We start from the raw sequence: 12346 nt of genomic DNA, 5'->3' as shown, positions 1-12346 counted from the left end.
CGCCCACACACACGCACACACACCCTGATGGATTTGTGTGTATTGTGCCCATCCAGCCATCTAGATGTCCCTGCTATGCCTGCCTCAGCTCAGTTTAGCTCAGCTCAGCTCGGCTCCGTGGATTAATTACTGGGGAACCCACCGCGTCCCTGACCTCCACCGTCGGACTAATTGAAATCTAATTGAATTGTGCTTGTCTAGACTAATGAAGCCCCGCCACTGAAACCGCCAATCTTTTAGCCGTAGCTGCAGGCCGATAGCCACCCAGCTGCACTGTGCCGCTCACTTTGGATGGATGGATAGATACGTGCGCAGGCGAACCAATGGGTGGACAAATGGATTCATAGTTGGCTTGGGTTACTAAGTGAAAAGACACACTCCATATGTTTTGTAACTTTAGATGTTGGATTGAAGATTGACAGCATCATCAGAGGTATTATAAGACTGCAAAGTCGAGTACATCCATTCCCTGTCCTGCAATTTGAGTCTTCGCTGTTTGCCAAATCACAGTGAAAGGAAACTTAATTTTAGGACCACAGAACACCAGTAAACCTGGACAGGGTTATATAAGCTCAGGTATCTCTGCTTGCTGCATCAGCAAGTTATTTTTTAGGGCTTTAACTGATCCAGAATTATGTATGTTGAATCAGATATAGCTGATCAATGGGAATATTTGTCTATTTGTTCCTTTTTTTCCCATATAGACTTCAACAGTTTGAACAGGCTTCAGCGGGACCTTCAGTGTGACAGTGACATTTATGTAATATGGTAAACAAGCTAATGACAGATTGGAAATGTGCAGCATTTTTTAGGTATCAAACAAAAGCCAGAGACTGTCTCATATTAGGTTGTTGTGAGCTGTGAATTCATCATGTCTAATTAGAAGGTTGAAAATAAGGTTTTCTCTGAGCCTGACAAGGCAAGCCTTTCATCCTCTGGGCAGCTGCCTCTGTGTCTGCAGCTACGTGTTCTAAAGAGCAGCACTCTGCAGCTAAATCTCAGGACTGAAATGTCCCCAGAAGTACCCTTCACACTGACTGACAGAAAAAAAAAGACTGCTGGACTTGAAGCAGGTTCTGTTGATTGAGGGGTCTCCAGCTGATGATTTGCATCTCCAACTTTCAGGGGGAAAAGATGGGTGAAGGTCATGCAGGTGGCACCAAGGTAGAATCTCTTGGTCACCACTGAGGGATTAAGGCAAAACATAGGGATCAGTAGGATGTTTTGAGTGCGACAGATGCATTTATGTAATATAGTAAACAAGCTAACAAGGGATTGGAAATGTGTAACAATTTTTAGATACCAAACAAAAGCCAGAGAATGTGTCATATCAAGTTGTTGTGAGCCGTTAAGTCATCACGTCTAATCAGAAGGCTAAAAAAGGTTTTTTTTCAGAGCCTGACGGGGCAAAGCCTGTCATCCACTGTGCAGCTGCCTTGTTTAAAGAGCAGCATGAATACAAGGAGCGCTCACTCTGCAGCTAAATTTTGGGACCGAAATGTCCCCAGAAGTACACTGCACACTAACTGACAGAAAGAAGAGAAAAAAAGACTGCTCGACTTGAAGGAATAGAGTCAGAGTCAGTCGATAGAGGACAACTCTCCAACTGATCTCCAACTTTTAGGGGGCAGCTCCAGTAGTTTTGGCTGGAAAGATGGATAAAGGTTGTGCAGGTGGCACAGAAACAGAATCGCTTGGCCACTGCTGAGGGATTAGGGCTTTCACAAAACACAGAGATCCTGTCATAACATGAGTCCTCTGCAAATCGGCACCTGGTTTGAGATTGTTTGTTTGCGTTTCTGCAAGATCTATTGGTTACTCCATACCTTTTTTTCCTTTTTTGGCTCTTTCTTAATGGAGCCGTTGTTGGCAATTACATGAAAGTTTTGACAACGTTTTGGGTGCAAATTCAGGAGGTTTATCTTGCTACACATCATGGAGACCCACCCCACACAGCACGTGGGGTGTCCTAAGCCTGTTTTTCTTCTTAGCAGCCATTGCTGTTTTTGCGCAGGAAGTGAATGTTACGCAGGACTTTGACATCATATCAGGGGAATTATGTCAGTAAACTTTAGTACCACACAGACTTTGCTTATCTTGTGCGAATGTGCTGCACAAAACAAAAAATGTGTGGGTGGCAATTTCTAAACAAATCCCGTGGGTTCCCCTGGTATTTCTACTGTAGTCCTGTGTCAATAAGGCTCTTGTTTTTTTTGCACTAGAGGCGTCAGAGGGAGGCTGGATCTTGGCGGGATAGTGTGAACCTGATCACTGACAGGTGATAAGAAGTGGCTAAAAAGAAGTGGCAGAGACACCTGGCAGTCTGCGTCCTCCCCAGACTGACAGCAGGGGTCTCACAGTGGAGAGAAAATTAGTCAGTCCGAATTAGGAGATACATAAATGCATATACAATACGTATCTCTAGTCTTTAACCACACCAAGTGTTTTTACACTACAAGTCACATTCACTCATTCCCACACAGGTGGCCGAGGCTACAAGGTAGCTTCTCAGTTTTTAGACATTTACACACAGATTGCACAGCCAATTGGGAGCCATTTGGAGTTCAGTATCTTGCCCAAGGATGCTTCGACATGTGGACTGGAGGAGCCGGGGATCGATCTACTGATCTTCCGATTAGTGGACAACCTGCTCTACCTCCTGAGCCACAGCCACCTTGGATCTCCTCTGAGAATCCACAGTGTCAATAAAATAAAAAAACTCTCCTGCTTACTCTAGATTTCCCTGACTGCAAACTAAGCCCCATCCCCAAACATAAACAGCTACAGCCTCCAAAAACAATGCCCTTGTCTCTAAAACTTCTCGAAGGAGGAGGAGGGCGGCTGTCGAAAGCACTTTAGACAGACACGGAGGGCTGGTGGTGGTGTTGGTGGTGGTGGTTAAGGGGTGTACCCCAGGGAGGTGCTTGTTTTGTTGGGCCTTCTTTAGCTTTTAGCAGGTGAGAGACGGTGCCGTGATTCCCTATAAGTTATTCATTTGACGTTTCCTCCCTTCTCAGCTCTTTGTAGGCTGGAATACATTAGCAACCTGGCAGAGTGGAGAGGATGCTAATGTGGAAGAGAGGGAGAGCGAGAGGAGAGGAAGAAAGGATGGGGGCAGTGGAGGGAGGGAGGCAGAGTCATTAGAGGAGGAGGAGAACAGAGAGAGAGAGGACACGGCTTTATGATGTGTGGGAAGGGGAAGTGACCTTCCCTCTCACTTTCATCTTGGCTTTTTTCTCCCCTTGCCTTGCTCCCTGACACACACACACACACACACACACACACACTTTTGCTTGTACTTGCATGCACACACACTCAAATGTATGGCTAATGCAGGTGCACATGAACCTACACAAATACATTAAAGGCACAATGCATACAATCTCTTTTCTTGTGAGGAAACACACATACACACACACACGCACATACACACGCTTCAGTATCTGTTTTTCATCCTTTCGTTCTCTTTTCCCTTTTCCTCTGCAGGTTCCCTTACAACCCGGCCAGTCTTTCAAGTTCACAGTCCTGGAAACCCTGGACCGTATCAAGGAGGAATTCCAGTTCCTCCAGGCGCAGTACCACAGGTATCGACACAATATTTCACATATGTTGTTATTCAGTTCAGTGGAACTGGGTGTCAAATTCTTAACGATATGAACCTGTAAAGATCATATGACAGCGCACAAGTGCCGTCTTTTAATCTTTATTACGACACTGAATGTACAAAATATTGATAGTGAGTTGCAGCTCATCACACTGATCCAGTCTCAATCATCTCAAAGCTTCACATTCATCTCTAACTCATTGTTTTTGCCCAAATCTATACATCACCTTCACAGTAATAGGTACACACTTGCAGTAATTAGGGGAATCAATAAGGGATCTTGTCTTTCACCTTCATTAACTTTATCAATGTAGCTCAAATGTCTTTTTATTGCAGCGATTTCCAGTTTGTCCTTCAACATAAATACATTTTTAACACATATATTCCTATCTTATCTCCAAAGTCATTATTTCTACTAATTGCTGTTTACACCTTGTGGATCACTCGTAGTTCGGTCCTTTTTATTTTCTCCAGCTGGAGGTCACTGGTGGCCACGTTATCATATGGCTGACCAGAAGTGACCTTGGCTAAGAAAAATAAACCACCCAGCCTCTTGCTCACACCTCAGTGGGCAGGCTGAACAGCCTGCTGCGATACAGCAACACTACTTTAACACTACTGATGGTTGTCGGTGAGACACTCACATACACTCACACACAAAGAGGCAAACAGTCACTTATATCTACTCGTGCACTTTTAATCTTTACAGGATGAGACGACACAAATACAATTACCAGCATGGCACAGTAGCTTTTCATATTAATAAACCATCTGACTTATATACAGTAATATCAATCTCCACTTCACCTTTTCTTAACATTGGCCTGATAAAGTGGCTGGTAAACCTCAAACGGTCCCACCTGAGCTTGACAGTTTTAGCAGTCTGGAACTGTTACATGTTAATAATGTACTAGTCTCGCTCACCAGACCTTTCTCAAGAAAAGAAAGGTCTGGCTGCACCGACTCTCACTTTGAGATTGGAGAAAAAAACGCCCTGGCTGCTTGTATTTCTTTCAACCAATCACAATCGTTCTGGGCGGTGCCACAGCAACGGTGCGCTTGCAAAAATATTGCCGGGGGGAAACAGGTTTTGGTGTAACACGCCCACAAAAATATCGCCTACAGGACGCGAACCATGGCAGAAAAATGGCTACATCCCCGCAAGATCAAACACTGCAAAAGTTAGTAAAGGACGTGTTGAAAACGGTTGAAAACTGCTACACAACCGGAGGTGGTAGGGCGGGACTTCAGCGGGTGGCTCGTTCCGCCCAATGAGAAGCTGATCTATGCAGCGAACTTCCGCCCACTCAGACTAATAATGTACCCATCATGAAGACTTGCTTGAGAAACTATTTTGAGATACTTGCATCTGCATATTTTTTCCACATGCCATCCATTATTGACCAATGCAATGCAGTGTTTCCCAGGTTGAGAGCTTTGGGGTGGTGGTGGATGGTGGTGGTTTGCTAACCCAGTCAGTTACTAGGGCTGTAAGGCTGCATTCCATTTTAGAAGTTGGAGGTTGAGGCTGGGAATGACGTCACACCTGAGTTGACTGCATTTCAGTACAAGTTGGAAAACCAAGATGTTGTTAGCAATACCAGTTGTTGACAACACTTTATGTCAGGGGTGTCAAACATAGCCATAGCGGGCCAGAACCAGCCCGCCAAAGGGTCCAGTCCAGCCCTACTAGATGACTAGACTAAGAGGTGCCAGGCTTCAGAAGCAAGTTAAAAAATGCATTGCCTGCTTCATGTATAATTCTGCTTCAGAGGCTTTTCCACCCTGACAAGAACACAGCTCTCTGATATATCAATGAATATTTACTATGACCATGTTTAAAGTTATTGAACATTGTGCAAAATATTGTCAATTGGCAGCTGTAATGACAGTGAGAAGTAGACTGACTGAATGTGGAAAAACTGAGACATACTGTTGATATCGCGCTTATTTTTCTTAAAACATCTCAGGCTGTTCATCTGTTTTGTAAAAGGATGAATGTCTACAGAATGTACTTGTAATCCTTTACTCAAAAACAGGAAAATATTGGAGCTGTTGTTACTTATAGGTTTATTGTGTGATGGTTTTATTGGCTAAGATTAAAGTGGGCTGTATGTTGCTCATGAATTATAATGAGTTTGACACCCCTGCTTCACGCTGTATTTTGTGCATACTAATACTGTAGCAATACATCCGCAGATAGAAGTCAGACAGGACTGTGTGTATGAACAGTTTTAATGAGACACAAATAAAATGTAAGTGCCAAGAAACAGTATTCTTATACAGCTTTGACTACCGTTGATGGGCAGAGCAGCCATGTTGGATTGTAAGGTTAAGTTTGTGAGAATCTTCAGACTTTCCAAATCAGAAATCTGATTACAGGGGGCATTCCAGTTGAAATTTCTGACTCACAAGTTTAAAGTCAAGTTTAAATTGACTCCATTAATACACATGCAAGGTGGCTTAACAACAACAGCACTTAACAAATATAAAATTTGGCTCAATGACAACCTTCAAGATTCTTAGACAAAACAACTGTTTTTTGCTACTCACCATTATTAGCTTAAGCCTCTTGCACTTACTTTTATTGGATGCAATGTAATGAGCTGTCATCAACTCGAGTAACGTTCACTTCACGCTCTGCTGCTCTGTGAGTGGACAGGTGAAGCCCTGCCCTCGGTAGAACAGAGAGGAGAGAACCTAGCACGACCATAAATGAAAGCAAAACACAGTTAAGACTCTTCCCTCCGGCAAATCATTGATTTTCGAATGAATGGATATTTGGCTTTATATTTGGGAGCCTATTAAAAAAACGGTTTTATTTTTTTGGCCTTGCAGGGTTTCCAATTATAGGGGAAACACTGCAGTGCATTTGAAACACATTTGGAAATAAACCAACTTGGACTTGATGCAAGAAAAAAGCAGATCAGAACAAAAAGGCACAAACTACTCTAACATAAACTCACCAATGTACATATGACATATATAACCGACTGGACACAGAAGAACTTGTCAAACTGTCCTTAAATGGAGGTGTGATGAATTGCAGTGGTGAATAAGACCCAGGCGATTGAAGGTGATATTTTTCAGTGCCACTTTTAGCAGTAATAGGTAGCCCGACTGTGTGGCTGAGAATAATTTTTTGGTATCCTCACACAGCCTTAAACTCTGTCTGACCTCTGCAATAAATAAATTCTGTGGAAATTATAATTTATTTCAGTGGATGCAAATACATCATTTAATCCGTGTGTGTCCTTTTTCGTCCTTGTGCAGCCTGAAGCTGGAGTGTGAGAAGCTGGCCAGTGAGAAGACTGAGATGCAGAGGCACTACATCATGGTGAGTCCAATCAGAGCTGTTTGGTGATTTGTTAGTCTGACTGGGCCACTCAGAAGCTCTGAAAAGAGTCTGATGGGTTCCTATATAGGAATTACAATCAGGGGAGTTGTATCTGTGCTTTTGATTAGCTGGATTGACGTCGTTTAGCGTTTATGTCATTCAGGAGTAAAAGCTTTGTTTGTCGCTCCACTTCTCTGTTGATCCTCTCAAGATTTCTTTTTCTGTCATGTCTCTGGCAAATGACGTATTGTACATTTTCAGAATGCACGAACAGATTATAATATTTAAATTATGCTGAGATGACAGCACCTAACATTCAGGGGCTTAATGACAAGTTTTTAATCACTAATAACTTTAATAACTTGAGCTGCCCCCTGATAGTCGACCAAACCTTAGTCGACCAGAAAGATCATTAGTCTGCAAGATTTCATTGGTTGCTTAGTCGCAGAAAATAAATAAATAAATAAATAAAACAAACGTGAAACACTATTAGGAGCTGCACCTTGTCAAAATAAATCAAAATAAATCAAAACCTATCTGACTGGACCATGTGGGAATTTAATTTGAAAGGACAGACACAGGAAGAGGCCACGCTCAACAGTCAGACAGGGGTCAGGTTACAAACCAATCACAGCTGACAGATGTCTTTCCCGACTTCCATAAATGTTCATTCTGATAAATACAGAAAAGTTGATCATGTTAGTGCAGGGCAACCCAGAGCTTTACATCTGTCCCATGAATGATAGGTCTCCACCCTTATAAACAGCTCCTGGAAGAAGATCAGCTCTGCACTCAGGATTTCAGATAAATAGGCTGTACGATGCTTGTTCGGCATGTGTACGGCCTCTAATCTCTGTGGTTATTCCACAAGCTAGTTAATAACATGTCAGGCAGGAAATCCAAAGTGTGGGATCATTTTGAGAAGGTGAAGGACGAACCCAAGGTGATAGGTAAACTCATCTTCACTGGTCGACTACAAACATGACATATCATCTGAAACATGGAAGTAGCTACATGCCCATTAGCCACTTAGCACAATCATTACTGCTTTGCCAACAACGTCATTAACAGGTGGCTCGCTCAGTGTGTGACGTGCACTTGTAGATAAAATATAGGCCTATATTAATGAAGGTTCATTAGTACAATTTGTATTTCTCTGTAATGTAGCGGAGGTTAACAATGTTATTAAATAATTAAATTGATATTGTAAACATGAGGACGAGTAGTCGACTAATGGCTCTTAATGACGACTATTGGTCGACTAGGAAAATTCGTAGTTGGGGGCAGCCCTAATAATAAGTAATCAGTATTTACTTTGAAAAACACCTTATTTGCAGCGGTACATAATCTTGAATATCTGGAATACAGTTTAAATTTTTCCACAGGTTGTACAAATCATTACTAAACCAGTATTATGTGTTTTTCTCTCTGTGTTTCTTGCACACTATTTATCTTTCTCACTCATACCTCTCTCTAAAACCTACATCTTCTCTTTTCCACATCTCTCATTCTCCCAGTTTTTTCCTCCTTCAGACTCAGTCTGTGTCTCTGTCTCTTCTTCCTCTCTCTGTTTCCTCTCATGCGCTAACAGCCCGAGCTCCCTCTGCGTCGGTGTGTCTGTGCGACTAAAGGCTCACATGTATCGTAAGCCTTCGTCTGTGGTACAAAACCCACACAGAGCCGACCAGAATACGATATGCACCATCTGCTAAGCTGCTCGCATTTCATAAACCTGGGAGAGCAGGCAGGATCAGGGCCGTAAGCTAGATAGACACACAGATGGATAGACAGAAAGAGAGAGGGAGAAACAGACAGGCAGATAGACTGACAAATAGACTGAGTGTAAGAAAGGAAAGCAAGCAGGCAGACAGGGAAACTGGCAGACAGACAAATGGATATAGAAGCACACAGATAGACAGGCAGAAGATAAACAGATAAAACACACACACAAACACAGGAGATACAGCATACACACATTGAGTCAGCTACACTTACATATACACACACCCTTGTTTTTCTGTTCTTATGAGGACCTTCCATTGAAGGTCTCCGTTCCTCAGGCCCCAACTAATCGTGAGCTAACTAAAATAGAAGGGGTCCCTGTCTGTCTGTCCGTCCTTCCATATTCTCTACAACCGTTGATCCAGTGGACCTCAGCCTTGGCAAGTGTATCGCTGAGGACCCAAAGAGTGCAGTGTTGAGTGTGAGCTCTTGAGATCTACGGGACATATTTATTAGCAGTGTGTTACTCTGACAGAAGTACGCTCTGAGGACACCTGTTAACTGTTTCGGCCCTGACACACCAAGCTGACGGTCAGCCGCTGATCAATGTCGGGCAGTCGCTGAGAGTCTGTCGCCCTAGTGATTGCAGTCTCTCTAATACCATTGGCACTAGTCGGCATTATTCTGCTGTTTTCAGACAACATGTTAACTTGGTGTCAGAGCTGGTGGAGCCCAACGGTGAGTGAAATCACTCCGATTTGCAGGTCAGCTCAGGGCACAAGACAAAAAGTGGAAGTGATGAAAGCAAACAGCTACACTCAAGAGGGTGTGAGATCAAAACAATCTTGTTATATGAGGTCAGATTATTTTTATAGCCGTTGAGCACTTTAGCAGAAAAGGTTCATATTTGTTTGTGTTGGCGATCAGCGTTCTTCAGCACACAGCCCCGCCCCTCAAGAATTCCGGGTAATCTGAAAAGTCCTACTCCCCTACTAGGTACTTTTTTCAGGGAAAGTTTGGGGTTGAGGGAAAGTTTTTTACCTGGGTAATTTCGGTGGAAACGCGCAGAGGTTGTTCAAAATCCCGGGTGAATGATCCTGCGGTGGAAAAGGGGCACTATGACATTCATCGTATCTCTTATGAGCAAAATGCAAAATGAATTCATCAGCAACAAAACACCCTTTTTGCATGAAAAATATAAACATTTCATTTGATTTATCACAAAAGTAAAACAGCGTCACCAAGACCAAACAATCTCAAGAAATGACAGGAAAGTGCCATGTCATGTAAGATACAAATCGACTAAAATGGCTGCTGTTCAGCAAAAATTACATAAGCTCAATTAAAAGTTACTTGTTAGAGGCACCCAGTTGCTCACCTGGTAGAGCAGGCATCCCATGTACAAAGGCTTTATCCTTGCAGCAGCTGCTGTGGGTTTGATTCCAATCTGCGGCCCTTTGCTGCATGTCATCCCCTCTCTCTCCCTCTTTCACTCTCTAGCTGTCCTTTCTAATAAAGGCAAAAAGCCACAAAAAAATAAAAGCAAATCTTAAGTTACTAGTTGGTAATTACTCACACTTAAATTAGGCCATAATCTCACTGTCACATCCTCAACCTAACCCAGAGATGTTTTTCATTACATTTCAAAGTTATTGTGTTATCTGGCAGTTTCTTAAACACAATACAATTTTCAATAAATCATGTACTGCATAATAGCAAATCCATGTAATTGTAAAGCCAAAAACTTGTCGTGGTTTTGTTTAGGATCCTGAACTACCCAAACACGAACCCTCAACTGGTCCTTTGAAAGCAGAAGGACTTGTCAAACTGACCTCACTTCATAAAAATATCCTCACTCTGCTTTTCAAAGTGGTGAAGAAATACAAGAAGAAACATGCACACATCAATATGATACAGGGGGGAACACACACAAAGAAAAACCTCTTAAAACCACAGACTCCTCAAAAACACCCACTTCCCTAATCTCAGGCACTCCCCATTTTAGCTGTGGTTAACAGAATGACTGTGTGGAACAAGCAGCCCAGACAAACATCCACCGTCTTCATTGCAAATCCTCGCCACCCAATCTTATATAATGGGAGTGGTGGCGTGCCAGCGTAGACGCAGTTCTCTGTCCTTTCTTAGATGGGGGCAATGGATGACATTTGATCAAACTTAGTGCATATTAAATGTCACGGTCTTTGTGACCACTGCACCATTGGTAAACTAAGGAGGGGGAGAAATAGCACAAGTGTATCTTCTGCTGTATATGTCATGTGTAAGTTCAACATGAAGGGCCTTGTTTAAACATTCAACAGTGCATGATCATAAGTGTATTAAGGGCGTGTATGGCTTCACTTGTGCCAGTAAACGGTGCATTGTCTGGTTGCATAGTAAGGCAGAATGGGGCAAAGGGGTTGTGTTAGGTCGCTTAATTAATCATAGTTGTGTTTTGGGCGTAACATGAATTCAGTCAGACTGAGTGTCGTCTGCTGTTTACCTAAAGAGCCAGGTGTGCCTGCGCCTGACGGACTGCTATTTACATGGTGGATTTGGCAAACTGGACAGCCGTTTCCACTGAGCAGTCTGGGACGGTTCAGTCCAGTTTGGTACTTTTTTACTGTTTCCACTGTGAAAAGTTGTGAATGGTACCAGTGGATCCATTCCATATGGTCACCATTTTTGGTCCCCCCTCTGTTGGGGTACCTAGCACACAGATCTGCTATTAAAAGGTGGAGCTGTGAACACTGCAGTCTGTTGATTGGTCAGTAGTGGACAGTCACTCTGCTCAGGGCTGAGTTGTGGCTGGTTTTATTAGTGGACTGTAACTATAAAATGAAAGGATGTTTTGCTGCCTCTTGCAGCAGCTGTAGGCTGAGAAGAAAACTTAATTCACTGGGCTGACTGCTGACAACTTTTAAGGTGGAACGTTAACTTGTAATGCTACTCAATGAATGAGTTGGCGACGCAAATCAATCAACACACCTTCAATTTCACTGTGACAACTTTGACCATTGCTTTAGGTTTTACACGACATACTCTTCTAGTAATGAGTGGATCTTCAAGTGTTTATAGATATTAATTTTGACCAGATTATATGAACTGCTCAATTCTATTCTTCACTAGGAGAAAAAACAAAAAGCATAGTGGAGCGTAGTTCCTGTGGGCTCCAGCAACACTAAACCCCTGAGCTTGTCTGAGAAGGACTAAATGCACAAACCTGCTATTTTTAAATATCCCATGGAGAGAGACTCTCACTGCAGCCTGTTCTATCTTGTTCTGAAAATGTTGGCGTGCAGCCTCGTTCTGTGGATGATAAACAAGGTGCAGACTTCTCTGTGTCACCGGTAATGAGGAAATACAGTGAGTGCTGGACGGAGCAGTGAGTGACAACAACCCCGCCCACATTTAAGGGTACTGTTTGCAGTGGAAACGCTAGGGTCTAGGTACCATGTCTGAAGGGTTACTGTTGGTTCCAAAGGTACCATACTGAAAGTGTTTGGTGGAAATGGGGCTTAAGAGCAGTGTTGTCACTGTAGCAAATATTGTGGGACATTTAAGCTGCAAAACTAAAAAAAATGCAGTTATAAACTTGACACAGGAAACAGAACTAAACTTTTAGCTTCTGAAGTAATCAATGAAGTTACGCTGCTCCTCGTGCACAGCATCTCTCTTAATGGGGA

At 42.9% G+C, this 12346-nt stretch overlaps 1 protein-coding gene across 2 annotated transcripts in view; it reads left to right on the top strand.

Annotated features, from left to right (window-relative positions):
* Window positions 1–12346, top strand: part of tle2b (TLE family member 2, transcriptional corepressor b) — a 127896-nt gene that overhangs the window by 16028 nt on the left and 99522 nt on the right. For both annotated transcript variants that reach the window (XM_033621928.2, XM_033621927.2), the window contains exons 2-3: window positions 3487–3584; window positions 6878–6941. In XM_033621928.2, the coding sequence (XP_033477819.1) occupies window positions 3487–3584; window positions 6878–6941 (162 nt within the window). The remainder of the gene's footprint in view (window positions 1–3486; window positions 3585–6877; window positions 6942–12346) is intronic.

This window comes from Epinephelus lanceolatus, chromosome 6 (genome assembly GCF_041903045.1).
Source record: "Epinephelus lanceolatus isolate andai-2023 chromosome 6, ASM4190304v1, whole genome shotgun sequence".
NCBI lineage: Eukaryota > Metazoa > Chordata > Actinopteri > Perciformes > Serranidae > Epinephelus > Epinephelus lanceolatus.
The sequence above is the reverse complement of the archived record's forward strand: the minus strand, read 5'-3'. Positions and strand labels throughout refer to the sequence as shown.